General features: G+C 47.6%; 1 protein-coding gene across 1 annotated transcript in view; it reads right to left on the bottom strand.

Moving 5' to 3' along the window:
* Positions 1-10,659, bottom strand: part of LOC120839249 (alkaline phosphatase, tissue-nonspecific isozyme) — a 29,361-nt gene extending 18,702 nt beyond the window's left edge. The window contains exons 1-2 of the mRNA XM_040209508.2: positions 10,329-10,659; positions 9,685-9,918 (exon numbers count right to left, since the gene is read on the bottom strand). Coding sequence (XP_040065442.2) covers positions 9,685-9,918; positions 10,329-10,553 — 459 coding nt within the window. The 5' untranslated portion in view covers positions 10,554-10,659. The remainder of the gene's footprint in view (positions 1-9,684; positions 9,919-10,328) is intronic.
* Between the last annotated feature and the right edge of the window lie 4,270 nt (positions 10,660-14,929).

The following is a 14,929-nucleotide window of genomic DNA, read 5'->3' as shown; positions in this document are numbered from 1 at the left end:
CGGAGTCCTGAGAGTCCACTTTCTTTCACGACTCCCTGCTGTTGCCATGGCGACCCAAAGCGAGGAGGAAAGGAGCGAGCGCCGGCGTTGCAGCGGACCGGTTTTGAGCGGTGTCGCCTGTTTGTATTGTATTTTTTGTATTTTTATTGCACTTTTATTGTACAGTGCCGCCTGGTGTGCAGGTATTCAGGGAAAGGCAGTGTGCCCATACACGTTTAGTGCCCCTGACACCGACCGGGCGGCGCTATAAATTGAGACTAAAAAAAAAAAAAAAAGAGGGGTGATAAAATTTTAGGAGACGGCACCACAACGAATTCCCGATTTTCAGTATTTCAAAAAGAAGGGCCGTAGTGCGTTCGCAATTACGTTAAAAAAACATGTTTTAGGATTGCCGTTATTAAATGTTATAAAGATGTCGCCTACAAAGCTTCTAAATTTCATGATTCTTGACGTCACGAATCAAAAGAAGCGAGGAGGCGAGAGGTGGGAGAATCAAACGCCAAAAATAAAAAGGCGCGCGCGCGCGCGGAAAAATTTTTTTTCGCGATGCGTTTTTTTTTTTGTGTGTGTCTATGACTGCAACTTGCATCGTTTTAGACAATAAAAATAAATACGACCTTTGGGGTGTCAGTGCCCCTTAAGTTTTCTCGTGTAACGACCAAATAATTTCCTCTTCAAGTAAACGAGTTATCTAATTGAGTTACCTGAGAGTAATTGTAATCGAACACTTTCTTTTTTCAAGAAACGTATGCAAGACAACATAACAAGTCATGTCCTGCGTTTCTCAATGGTCTTTTGAGCCTTTCTCACAAGCAAGTAAGGTCATCTTTCTTAATCTCTCTTTTAGGTGAGCGATTAAAGCATCGGGCGACCCTTCTCAAACACTCGTTAAATTCGATAAACAAATCATTTTCGTGAATCTTAGAAATATTAGACAATTCGTAATAGCCGCATCTTTCAACACCCTCAACGGCCCAACTTTTGGGAGGATGAGGTCCTTCTGTGTAAGTCGTTAAAAATATTCCTACGAAAAAAAAAAAAAAATGTGGGTCCAGAACAAATATTAATTAATGTTTTCCCAAACATTAGAGTTTTATAAACTTTACGAGCGGAGACACGTTGTGGCTAGCATAATTGGAATTTAAAATACCAGCCTCCAACATGTAGATGAATTCTAAAAACATATGGCACGCCTGTAAGCGACCGGCGCACTACTCAAACCTTCAAGCAGTATCGCTTTCGCCAGCGTTTATCATAAACCTCCCGCAAAAAAAAAAAAAAAAAAAGAGTAGTCATTTGCTTTTGTTGTAGAGTCCTGCCCGTCAAACCAAAAAGAAAAAGAAAGGAAAAAAGAACAAGCTGAGTACGTGTTTAGGCGCGTCATGGGAAACGTATCTGCATGCAGCGCGGGCCGTCAAGCTATCCTATCGGCTTGCAATACCTTGTGTAGCCTCCCACACACCTGCGCATTTATGGTGTGCGCTGCTGCGCTAAAAACACGGAGAACCGCGGCGGAGCGTGGATCAGCAAGAGCAGTGGGGACTCTTTTCAGGGGAAAGGGATGCGCAGACGTTTTCACTCTTCCATCATTCCACGTGTGCTCTACAGAGCGAGCACGCAAGCGATAAACGCGTCTGCTATCTTATCAATGGCCCCCCAAAAAAACGAAACGCTAGCCTCTTTGGAATTCCCCTCTGCCCAGGCACGAGGACTTCACGTTCTCTAATCTACGCCCAACGGGTCTTTCGATAAGCCCATAGCACCAAGGAGTATAGCTGCAGTTACACGCGTTAAACGTGCTGGCGTCTGCAGCAATAACTGTGCAAACGCAAAACCCTCAAACACCTGACACTTCCCACGTCAACGCCTTATTTTGATTACTTGCTTTGAATGTTGTATACTGACAAGGAGGGTGCGTGCAGCGCGCGTACCCAAATTCCTAGCATTCTCCAGCGTACTTGGGTAGTTTGGCAGAAGGCGCGGCTGGATGGATGGATGAATACGGCTGAGCCCTTTGGATCGGGCGGTAGCTTACGCCACCTAGCCATTTTGTTTTACCATTTAAGCTTAGAATATTTAAATGTGAAATCTATATTCACTTCGCAGTGCAAAGAAAGTGAGGCTATGAAACCCCCTTGCCATCAGTGAATAAGAAAATACCTAGTTTTCTCTCGATTTCTGCCACCATTCACTTAATCTTTGCTTGGTAATCTCTACAGTCTTGAAATCCACTCTCCCTTCGCTGTCTCTAAAACCCAATGACTTTATTAAATCTATGTTGTCTTCGGTAGGCATAGGGTGAAGCCCTTTACAGTAGAGTATCAAGTGCTCAGCCGTCTCGTTCTCCTCTCCACAAGCAGTGCACACTGTATCAATTTCCTGGTACTTCACTCTGTATGTTCTGGTTCGCAGAACACCCGTTCTTGCCTCAAACAGCAATGAGCTTCCCCTAGAATTGTCATAAATGCTTTCTTTGGCAATAATTCTTTTGTTTAATCTATAGCTTTCCAGAGCCGTCTTTGTCTGCATTCCCTCTAGCCACCGATCTCTTTCTGTGGCCTTAACTTTCTTCTTAACTGAGACTTGCTCTTCCGTATCTTCGCTATAGCCCAAAAACTTTCCTCTTAATTTCCTAGTGCGCTGTCTCCACTTGGTGTCTACACTCCTCATGTATAAATAGCTGAAAACCTTTCGTGCCCATTGCTCCCCGTCCATTAGCCTCAACCTATCCTCAAATTCTACCTTGCTCACCGCTTCCCTGCTCTCAAATGATGCCCATCCCATGTCTCCTTGTACTCCCTGGTTTGGCGTTTTGCAATGTGCCCCCAAAGCCAGTCTACCTACTCCGCGCTGTTTTATTTCTAGTTTCGCATGCACTTCGGATTTCATGCATAGCACTGCGTTTCCAAAAGTCAAGCCAGGCACCATGACCCCTTTCCAAATCTCTCTCACCACCTCATACCTGTTGTAATTCCAAAGTGCTCTATTTTTCATTACAGCTGCATTTCTGTTGCCCTTACCTATTATATACTTTTCATGGTCTCTGAGATATTCTGCACCATCACATATCCATACTCCTAGATACTTGTATTTACTAGCTCTCTCAACTGTAATATTCTGTATCTTCAGCCTCTCAACTTCATCCTCGTTAAAAATCATGACTGCCGATTTTTCGCTACTGAATTCTAAACCTAATTCCTCTCCTTCCCTACCACAGATGCTCATTAATTCCTGCAACTCTGTCCTGTTGTTAGCCATTAGTACAATATCATCCGCATACATCAATCCCGGTAAGGATTGCTGAATTTTTTGGCCTAGCTTACTGTAAGAAAGGTTGAACCCAAGCCCACTCTTCTCTAGTCTATCCTCCAATCCTCTCAGATACAACATAAACAGCAAAGGCGATAACGGGCACCCCTGCCTAAGGCCTCGTCTTATCTCTATTTTCCCTGTCGCCTTTCCTTCCCATGTTATAATCACCTTGTTATCTTTGTAAATGTTCCTTAATAGTGCTGTTAGTCCTTCATCTAGGTTTAAGTTCTCCATTATGTCCCACAGGTTTCTTTGGTTCACATTGTCATAGGCACCCTTGATATCCAGAAATGCCAGCCAGAGCTGTCTGTTTTCTTTTTGCGCTATTTCTATACACTGTGTTAGAGAAAATAAGTTGTCCTCCAACCTTCTTTGTTTTCGAAACCCGTTCTGTAACTCGCCCAGTATGCCCTCGCAATCTACCCATTCCTCCAGTCTGTTCTTTATAATCTGCATTACCAACCTGTAAATAACCGGTGTCACGGTTATAGGACGATAATTCCTAATATCAGACTTATCTCCCTTTCCCTTATACATCATACTCATCCTACTAAGCCTCCATTCATCTGGAATATTTCCTTTTGTTATCATGGTACTCACTACCTCCCTTAGTTTTGCCTTAGATTTAGGACCCAAATTCTTCACCAGCTTAATAGGGATACCATCTGTGCCTGTCGACGTGCCACTAGGGACTCTTCGTTCCGCCTTTTCCCATTCTCTTTGTCCAAAATCCGCGATGTCACAAACTGGACTGCTACTTCCTTCGGTTCTCCTATCTTCCACATGTACCCGTTCCCGAAATTTCTCCTCCATCACTGCTCCTATATATTGTATCGCATCATCTCCCTCTAATTGATCTCCCTGATGCGAGAGTATGAACCTCTGTCTAGCTTGCGTCGTTTCACCGAGTGAGTTCAAGTGCTCCCAAAACTTCTTGGCAGCGTTTCTATCTTTCTTACTTACATTACTCATCCATTCCTCACCCTTTCTCTGAATTTTCGCATTGATCAAACTGGATGCCTCTCGGCGACATGTTATAAAATTGTCCCATTTTCTTTTTACTTCCGTTTCGGACTCCCCACTACGCTTGGAATACCTGTGTTCTCTAGAGGCTTCCTGACGTTTTTGTATCGCTTGCTTCACTTCTTTGTCCCACCAACTTTTTGGTCTATGTCCTTGCTTCCCCTTTCGTTTACTCTTAACTTTGTCTAGTTCTAGAGCAAAAAGCCTAGTTAGGCTCTCATAGGTCCAATCTGTATGCCGTTGCCCTGAAACTGCTGCCTCTATTCTTTCAACAACTATTTCCAACTCTTTGTCGCTGCAGAAAGTTTGCTTTGAATTATGTTGTCTAGTTTCAGCCTTTACTTCTCTGGCAAAATTCAGCTTAATACGTTTGTGATCACTACCAAGACTTTTGGAACCTTCTTCATCTATTTTCATTACTTGTAACTTACCATATATTTTGTGTGACATGAGTACGTAATCTATAGTTGAATGTAGATTGCCAGTTTCCCAAGTTATGTGCCCGTCACACTTCTGACTGGTATTACATAAAACTAAATCATGCTTTTCCACCAGTTCTAGTAATATGCTTCCAGTTGAGTCCGTATACCCATCCAGACCCTCAATATGGGCATTCATGTCTCCCATAATAATTATTTCGGAGCCTTCCCCTAGTTCACTAATGTCTCTTGATATGCAATCAATCATTTTTCTGTTTTCCTCTTTAGCACCTGTCCCTGTCCATAAGTAAACCACTCCAAGGACTGTTGATTCCCCAGCGACTTTTCCTTTCAGCCACAAGTGTTCGGCGCACTCCTTTCTGAACCTTTGAAAGTTCATATTCTTCTTAATAAATGCTCCAATTCCACCTCCCTTCCTCGTTCCCTCCATTCTGTTGCATTCTTCCCACACATAGTCAGGGTTGCAAGGTGGCTGCTCCATGTCTCTGAGATGTGTTTCCACAAACCCATACACCATTAAATCCTCCTTTCTTAGTTGCTCCTCTACCTCTTCCCATTTTAACCTATTTCTACCACCCTGCATGTTAATATATCCAATGTCTGATTGTGCTGTTTTTTTATACCTGTTCTTACGTTTTCTCCTCTTTTTAACCCTGGGTGCCTCTCCTGACTTTGTTGGGTTTTCAGTTACTTCAGTGCCCCCAGGGCCCTCGGTCCCCCCAAAAAAGCAGTCACCGTGCGGCCCATTCTATCCCCCACCCTGTATCCCGTGGCCTCACTGTAGTGAATGCCATCTGCAAAAGGGCGGGAGCCAGCCTCGTACACTTCTCTGTTTACTTCCATTACGTCGTACCGAAGCTGTCGACTCATACCCTTAATTACTCCGTTGGCTTCGACAACCCTCCTCTCCGTTAACCCGGACTGCCCCCGAACTTCTGGAATGGTGCACACAACCACATGCACATTCTCAGACACGTCCCTCAGCTTACGGATTCCCACGTTTAGCTGCTTTCCGAGGTTCTGGCTCCTACCCTTCAACACATCATTAAGCCCCGCGTGAACTATTACTAGGTTCCTTCCCTCCCGGTTATCCCACACCCCCTCACGTGCTGCGGTCATAGCATCCACCATACACTTCCCTGGCTGGACCTCTACGGTTACCCTCTGGTCTCCCTTCACCCTGTTATGTACACCCCTCCTAACCCGTGCTACGTTAGAGCTCCCCACTACCAGTACCCTAGATCCCCCTGGTGCCTGCGCGCCTTTGTCCTGCGACTTATCTCCTGTCACCTGACTGCCCGACGCCTGCTGCTCGAAGGCGCCATTGAGCTGAGGTTCAATCAGCTCTCCAGCGTCGTCGAGCCCGCCAGCCAACAGGCCGGACTCCCGACCACCAGGGACCCCAGCCTGCAGACTGGTGGTTCGTCCCGCTAGAACTGACACTTCCTCCTTTCTTCCCTCGCTACTCTCACTCGCTCGAATTACCCCTTCCAGGCGCTCTACCCTACTGTCACACTCCCTCTTACGCTCCTCTAAACCCGCCTTCCATACTTCCCCCAGCTCTTCCGCCTGCTTCTCGAGGCCGACCCGCTGCTCCCTCTCATGATTAAGCTGCCTAGTCAGCTCCTCTACCTGGGCCTCGAGACCCACCCGCTTCTCTCCTTCTGCCTTAAGCTGGGCCTCAATCTCCCGAACTCTACCCTCCCATTCCCCAGTTACCTGCTGAAGCTTCACACAAAGCCGACACTCGAAACTCACCTCCGCCGCCACCTCCAGGCTCCCGAAACCCGTCTCCTCCAGGTAACACCACCTCCCACACCCCTCGCACTGCACCAACTCGTCCCCACCCTTGTCATGCCGACCCAAATCTAGACCTTAGATTTGTCGAGATGTTTTGGTGGCGCCCTCATTCGGTTACCTTTCGTGACGTCATTACCTTGCGAACAACAAGTTCTATGGTGTTTGTAATGAGCATGGTGGAAGCTGGAAATCATTGCGCTCTAAAACAAAAAATGCCAACACCGTCAAAATTGAAGTTCTTACATTACTCTCATTTCCGTCGATGAGAGATCCTTTGCTGACGTCATAGTCAGCATTTGGTCAATCGTGGGAGGCCAACTACAGCGAAGATTTCGATCGCGCACGTCGCCAATACTGCTGTGGTCGCGCATTTTCGAACCTACTTTCACGGCTTCGTTTTTTGGCCGCCAGGCGCTGGGGAAATTTGATTTCGCTCTGCAAGACTGGCGAGCGAACCGGCCGCCGGAGCTTCCTGTTCTGGCCACTAGGTGCCATAGATTTTACTGGAGTCACCAATACTCGTTTGCACCTCAAGAACCGCAGTGAAAAAAGTTCGGTTCCTCGGGCAGCGTTAATAATAGCCACCTTTTAGACATAAACTATTGTGCATATATTTAGAAACAATTATTTGTTTATCAGAACTCGCGTACATAAAACCCCAACACGTATCATTTCTTTTTTTTCCCCTTTTTGTGAAAGTTTTTTTTTTTTTTAACAAGTTCTCTTAGCGTTAAAAAATACAAAAGAATTTCTTTTTTCTCTTTTTTAGTATGTCTATTTCATTTTAGTGATACTAAAATAACAATCCAACGTGTAAACAAACAAAAAAAATCAATTTAATCAAACTTGCCACTTCCGCAAGCGAGATAGTCCGAGTGCATGTTGACGCTACGACGCGATGGAGTTAATCCAGCAGCGAAAAAAAAAAAAGCGTCCTCTTTGTGCGTATCACCGGCGAAACCTGCAGTCACGCACAGTGAATATGACGCTGCGATTTATTTTTGTGCAGATTGGTTTAGCCGGTAATAGTAAACGAATAAAGACGACGGGCACCATATGACGAAGCGTTTTTGGCGCTATCGTAGCGTCGACTGCGGTCGGGCTTAAAGTAAAACGAAGTACTACTTGAACCATATATCGACACAAACCTACAAACAGAAGTATCAGTTAATGCTTGAACATCGTTCGAGTGTCCGGTTTTTTCAGCAAAGATAGCAAAAGCCACAAGATATTACTAGGTCGAATCTCATCCGTCGAACTTGACACAACTTGAAGTGGTTGCTGATAAGCGAGACGTGCATAGAATCTGTACTGATACTGACAATCGGCAACTCCCATCGACTGACCGCGCCCAGTGATTTTTCGAAAGTGAGATGGGCAAACTTGATCCTCAGAAGACGGGACCCATACGATCGCGAAGGCTGCATCTCGTTGCGCAGCGGGATGAGCAAAACTGGGGGTTTGCGTAACTCTAATCGAACGACGGAGCTCTATGAGCATTCTCACCTTGTTCAACCTTGAAAGTGAGCGTAGCTAGGCCGCGGCATGACGCTGCGGAATAACCTATGAACCATCGTTTTCTTCCCCTGAAGCATAAGCTTCGTCATGTTTGTTGTTCCTTAATGAAAAAAAAAAAGTATATACCGAAAGTTTCATTTGTTGCATTTCTTTAAAAAGCCGCATGCTCCACTTTGTTTCCCTTCTAGCAAACCGAATACTATAACTCGTCGTCGATACAAACCATCATATACACAAACAAAAAGAAAATCCGATATCAAAAATGCTTTCACTGATCATCAAGTACACCCTCCTCTCCGCACGAATCCCAAGAAAAATAGCGCTATGGTTAGGGCAAACTGCGTTCTCTATCAGCTCAACATCCTTCACTCTGAGTTACAAGAATGCCTTATACCAGCCAACTCTCTGAACTGCATCAGAAAGTTTTACAAGAAAACATGATCCTACAACGTATAAAAAAAAAAAAAAGATGTAGGCAGTTTATCGGTGTATAATGCGATTCTTTTCAAAACCTTTGGCCACAGAATACTTTGGCATTACACCCTTTTTAAAAGTTCGTCAAGCAACACAGGCGGATGCCATATTTTGCGCACGGCTTCTGCGCGAAGCGCGGAATTCGATCCGAGTTGAACGCAGCACTTTGACCCAGCACTCGTGTAGCAAACATGCGGAGCTGAGTACTCGCCGAGCGCTGTAGTAGCACTCGTGTCAAATGCATTCTCAGAGTGCATGCCCAAAATATGGCGGCCTCGGATCATCGGCGCAGTAGCCGCTGGAGGGCGCGCACTTTTCAAAAGAGATACTCTAGGCGAAATGCACGGAAGGCCTCTCTCTGGCTTTAGGACAGAAGTCCGACCGGTTTTCCGGTATTCAAACTTTGAATACGGTGCAACCCCGGAAAAAAAAAATAATACGGTGTCTGGAGGAAGTCTTCAACTGGAGTGCATAGAGGGTCCTAACCCGCCCGTACATCGAAGGTCGTCCCAAAATGACAACAAATGACGTCACAAAAGCCGGCGTGTCTTTGCTGTCGGATGTCGCGATCCTGGCGGTTGGTGCTAGAAGTTCCGACGAACAGTATGCTCGAACGCGAGGGTCGCTGTGGTCAGAAAGTCTCGACTGCCGACTGCCGAGGCTTCCGTGTACTGTCAAGCTAAGGAGAGACCTGTAGCAGAACAAGCGTCTGCCACATGCAGCACCGCTGTTGTCACACCTCCAGGATTACGGCCGGACATCATACAAAAGAGAGTGGGGACACCATCTGAGGCGGTCTTTGTACGAGTCATGTGACATGACTCATGTCACATTGGTCGTACGAAAAGTCTATGCAGACATGTCCGAAGCATACATATGCCTGACGCGCTTCGAAAGTGCTTGACGCGTATCTGCAGATTGTTCCGCCATCATGTCCGTATTGCGGACATTAAGTCGCATTGCGAATGCGACTTTATGGCGTCGTCAGGCGGAAGTCGAGAGACGACTTTGTAGAACACGGTAAGCACACCAGTCGAAGACGGGTTTCGGACCTCGTGTCAGATACACCCGACTGCCTTCCAGCAAACGTTCGTTCGGAAGGCGGTAATCTACTCACCTTGTATCCCTTCCCTGGCGACGAGTGCACTAGCTGGTAGGCGATGTCCTTGGCGTCGCAGTCGGGAGGCACCGCGGCCTCCCAGTTCCGATGTCCCGAGTGGCTGTAACTCGCGGCCGGGGTGGCGTGCGTGACCCGGGTCGTGGTCACGATGCCCGTCCACAGGCCGGAGTCCTGAGCCCACTGCATGATGCTCGGCAGGTGGGTGCTCGTGTCGCTGTGGCACTGCCCGCTCTGCGAAGGAGCACCAGGTGCAGGTTTGTGATGTTGGCGCAGGAAAGAGAGATCATGCACCTTAGTGGCGGCCTAACCCTGCCGTATCATTTTGCCTTTCTGAGTTTGAAGTCGAATAATAATATAAAGCACCGTGTTTTTAAGTCTTGTTTTGTTGCCGACCTTTGCACAATCCAATATTTGAACTACCGCTTTGTGCACCGCGAAGTAACCTTCTAATGGAAGCGTATACAGAAATGGCAAGTAACTAAGCACTTTAATTAATACGTTTTTTTATTAAGAAAGTGTTTCCGCATTAAAGAGTTCTCGGTTGCGGTCACACCGAGAAAGTGGTAGTTTGATATTCAGAGGCATGAAAGCGTATTCAACAAATTCACGGTTACGACAGATCAGAACCACTGGCCGCTCACTTTAATCCTGGAGTCGACGCCCAGCGTCTCGTAGTTGGCCTTGACCCCGCACAGGTAGGCCGTGGCCGTGTTGGCCGAGTCCGACGTCTGCACGTCCAGCCCGTACGTCCTGGCCAGAGACAGGTGCGGGAAGATGTCCCAGGATAGGACGCTCTCCTCGCCGCTGCGGTTGCTCAGTCGCTGGCCCTTGTAGATGCGCGCCGCCGTCACCGTCGGAATGCCCATGCCGTCTCCCAGGAAGAGCACTACGTTCTTGGCTCGTCCGACCTTCACCTGATGCCTGAGTCGTCCATCGATTCCCGAGGCGCCCAGCTTGTACCAGTGGTTCTTGTCGGCTGCCAAAGTAAGAGTCGATGTTGTTTGGATTCCTAGCACATAAAACACGAGTGCATTTCAGAAAGGTAGAAGGGCTGACCGTGCAGCGAATGCGACAAGCACTAGCTATACTCCGTTCCACTCTAACACCGTCGTTACACAAAGCCGCAGTTACCTGGATAACGTTCTGTGGAGTCCACGTGCACTTGTGCACCTTGAGCGCCCATGAAAGCTGTGCACGAGCACTCTTCACTTCCTCTGAAATAGCTGCCTCAGAGTATAAAGCGGTAACTGTCGTGAAGCGTAACTGCAGTTAACGGGCAACTAAGGTCGAAAACGAAACCAAAATAAATGACTCGCGGCACGGAATATCATCACAGTTAAAAGATTAGAGTTTTAGTAGGTCGTGTTTTCAGGCCACGCCATTTGTAGCGGGAGCTCGTGCTGCCACGTTGATACCAACGAGCTTGAGTCTTACCTTAGAGCGGTAAACCGGAATCCACTGCCTGCAGCGGAAATGGCACCCCCCCCCCCCCCCCCGGTTGCCGCCATCTTGCCTGTTTGCCACATTAGTGATCACGTGACGTTAAGATGGCTGCGCCCAACAGTGGGGCAGATCAGATTGGCCAGATCGCGGTCAGCAGATGGGTAAAGTCACTGGATCCTTGGAAAGTAGCGCCATTGCCTTCCCTACCTGCTAGCCGGACACAAACAGATACTAACATACAGACCACCCAAACCTCGCAAGGCAATTGGCTAATCGGCCTACGTTGCCATGGAAATCGCCATCTTGGTCCATTTAAATCTTCGAAGCTTCCAGAGGGTCGTTCTAAACCAGTCGCGCCAAGATTATAACCATGGAGCATCATCGTACTGGTAGCGTTCCTCTTCAATATAAGAGTCTTTGGCACTTCGTATGCGATCAACTTATTAATCAGGCCCATCTCCATGGATCTCTTACAATTATATTGTTCTTCTTGCGCATTTCAAGACAGTAAACTCATTTTTCAGTGCCTCCAAGCACCGACACAGCATCTGGTGGTGGTACGAACGTGTACGCCTGTTTCGCCGGTGTGTGGTTAGCAAAATCTCGGTATACAAAAAACGACTCAATAAAGCTACCCGACACCAGCGAATCTAGATAGGCTCACCAAGAACGGAGGGGTCAAGGAGAAATTGCTAATTTCATGGGCCAAGATGGCGACCACACGCGGAGCTTGGCGTTACTTTCCCAGGATCCAGTGACTTTACAGATGGGCACTCTGGGGCTGCGTTCAAATCTTACTCGAATGGCGCCGAGTTATTTCGGCGGATCAAGTCACGTGACAACACAGATGCAGCAACGCTGGACGCGGGTAGGTTTTCGAACGCAACGGGTGCGAGAACTTTACCCAGGAGTGAGATAGAAGCTGCGTTCGATTTACTTGCAGCTCCTGCACCGGTGCAGAAAAGTGTGGGGCGGTGTACTTCCGGTTGTATCTCAATACATATACTGGAAGTAGACTGCCCTACACTTTTCTGCACCGGCGCAGGAGGTGCAAGTAAATCGAACGCAGCTTTTATCTCACTCTTGGGTGAAGTTCTTGTACCCGTTGCGTTCGAAAACCTACCCGCGTCCAGCGTTGCTGCATCTGTCTCGTCACGTGACTTGATCGCCGGAATAGCTCGGCGCCATTCGAGTAAGATTCGAACGCAGCCCCAGAGTGCCCATCTGCTGACCGCGATCTGGCCAATCGGATCTGGCCCACCTTTGGGCGCAGCCATCTTAACGTCACGTGATCACTAATGTGGCAAACAGGCAAGATGGCGGCAACCGTGGGGGTGCCATTTTTGACCGCTGGTTTACCGCTCTAAGTTTACTCAAGCTCGTTGGTTGATACATACTCTGAAGCGCGCGCCCGTAGTGGTACCGGGTCTTTCAAAACGATTTGTTTTAACTCCCTAGATTACGTCAAAGTGAAGCCGTCTATTCCACTGAAACCAATTTTAAAGATGCGACCACCTGCTCTTTAGCAGGTGGCAAGCAGGTTAGCTTTTAGTCAAACAACGCTGGGCGACGTGCACTGCAGCACCCATAGGCAGCACCCCCGTGACGTCATGTCGCGGTGGTGCTGCGGCTGATTCCGTACGTTGTACCGCGTATTTCAACACCTCCGTGACGTCATGCCGAGGCCATACAGCCAACGTTACCAGATTACCTCAGTTGTGGAACTCCTGTGGAAGGGGGTCAGTCCGCCTCCCGTCGTTCGAAGCGCCATCTAGATTTGCGTTTACGAACTGTGCGTTCCATGGAGTGCGGTGGTGCGCCATCTAGAGACGCTGCGCTTCGAAACTTACGTATCCCATAGAATTTGCGACTACAGCGACCTATAGGTGGCGCCACCACCGAACAAAACATAGCGGCTGAGTCCAGGTCGCGTCGGCTGGGCCGGGCCGCCTGAACAGGTGGCGCGTTCAATTTAACGGATTTTCTTTTGTTTACTGCCCAATTTTATAGCTATTTGAACTGAGACGCTTAAGTGTAGACGGTGCACATAAACTCGCAGAGCATAGTTTTTTTTTTTCCTGTGTTTTTTGTTTTTTTTTTTCATGTCGAACTATCGTTTCGGAGATTTCGTTCAAAACCGAAACTATATGGGCTCTGGAGAGTCGGTAATATATACTAATCAGTTTTGATCATCTAAAAAAAGCGGCAATGACCGCAGAATTCTTCCGCCGACAGTAATTTTCAGCCAACTCGCATGCCTCGATCATCCAACTAATCTGTCCGCGAAATCGAGCTTTTGTGCGTATAGACGCTTTGCACACGCGCCAAATTACAGCCGCCATGGCTGACCTTCTCTTGTCTTACCGAGATGCCGACCAACTGAAACGGTAGTTGGCGATCCTCTACAAAGGCCGATGCTTTAGAAAAGGACACAGTTGAGTCTAATGTGGCAATAACCTGGCCTGCTATGGTAATGATGAAGTGGAATAAACGAAATACGAGGAAACAAAAACTGAAGGTCAGTTATGGCGGCGTCCATGCAGAGCTGCTGCAAAGCGTCTATTCGCGTTTAAGAAACAGCCCCAGTCGTCTGCTCGGTCAACAACACAGGCTGCAGGAAAATTACGAAAATTAAGCAAGCGCTTCTTGAGCCAAGGATCATGTTAACCCGCCGGCACCCCACTAAGCAGCCGACATTCGTATTTCAACTCAGGTTTTAGTAGCAATCGAGAAGCCATTTTGACGAGCGGGTATGTATTATATTACGTACTATGTCCCACTAAAGCGGTATTAGTATACTCTTCGGGTTGAAATATGAGCTTAGTTGACTAGCTATTAGGTGAACTGCTGAATAAAAGTATATTTAACAGACAGAGAGATACTACTTAAACTTAGCCAAATAGTTCTAACCGGCAGCATGGAGACAAACTGAAGAGAGTCTTCACTGGAGTTCACGCAGAACCTCTCCGCATTGAACTTTGCTTCGGATCCTGAACGGATCCGAAGCGAAGTTCAATATATAGTATTTTTGTATTTTTTGTAGAAGTATTTTTTTGTGGCCGGTCAACCTGAGCAGTGTAGACATATATTGCTGCTGGCTTCGACGGGGGTATAATATAAATATTGGAGGCGTGATAGATCAAAACGCCGTAACAGCTTCTAACGTTGCGAGACGCGTCCCGCACCTTTTGAAAACAGAAAATTTCCGTCATTCATCATTTGCAGCGAGCACGTTTTCCTGAATCAAGTAATTGCGAAATCAGCCCAACTCCTTCAGAGTGCTCCAGAGGCTTTTTCGACGAAAAGCAGCCAAGATGAATAGCCAACGCACCAACCGGCGTGGGTGGCTCAAACTTGAAGCTAATCGAAAGACCGGAGGGGCGCGAAGCGACCTGGACCGGCTGGTTCTCGGTTTTCCCGCTTGGTGGCGTCCGTTTTGCTGGAGTCGCGAATACACTGCAGTTACCACAGCAGCCGTCCGGCGCGTCGAACGGCGGGAGGCGAGTCGTGGTGAGTGAGGGGGGTACTGCTCGTGCATGCAGCGTCTATAAGCAGTTCCGTAACTGAGCTAATCTAATAACGTTGACCAGTGCAGAGCGGAAGTTCGTCGTCTTCCCTTGCACGAGTTGTGATGAAGTCAGAACGCCGAGCTGTGATTGGCTCTGATTGAAGGATAGTGGGTAGATATTCAAAGCAAGCGTGACTTGAGGTCTACCCGCTATCCTTCAATCAGAGCCAATCAAGGCTCGGCGTTCTGACGTCATCACCACGCCTGCAAAAGAAGCAGACGTTCTTGCAC

This window comes from Ixodes scapularis, unplaced genomic scaffold (genome assembly GCF_016920785.2).
Source record: "Ixodes scapularis isolate PalLabHiFi unplaced genomic scaffold, ASM1692078v2 PGA_scaffold5__190_contigs__length_132052651, whole genome shotgun sequence".
Classification (NCBI taxonomy): Eukaryota; Metazoa; Arthropoda; class Arachnida; order Ixodida; family Ixodidae; genus Ixodes; species Ixodes scapularis.
The sequence above is the reverse complement of the archived record's forward strand: the minus strand, read 5'-3'. Positions and strand labels throughout refer to the sequence as shown.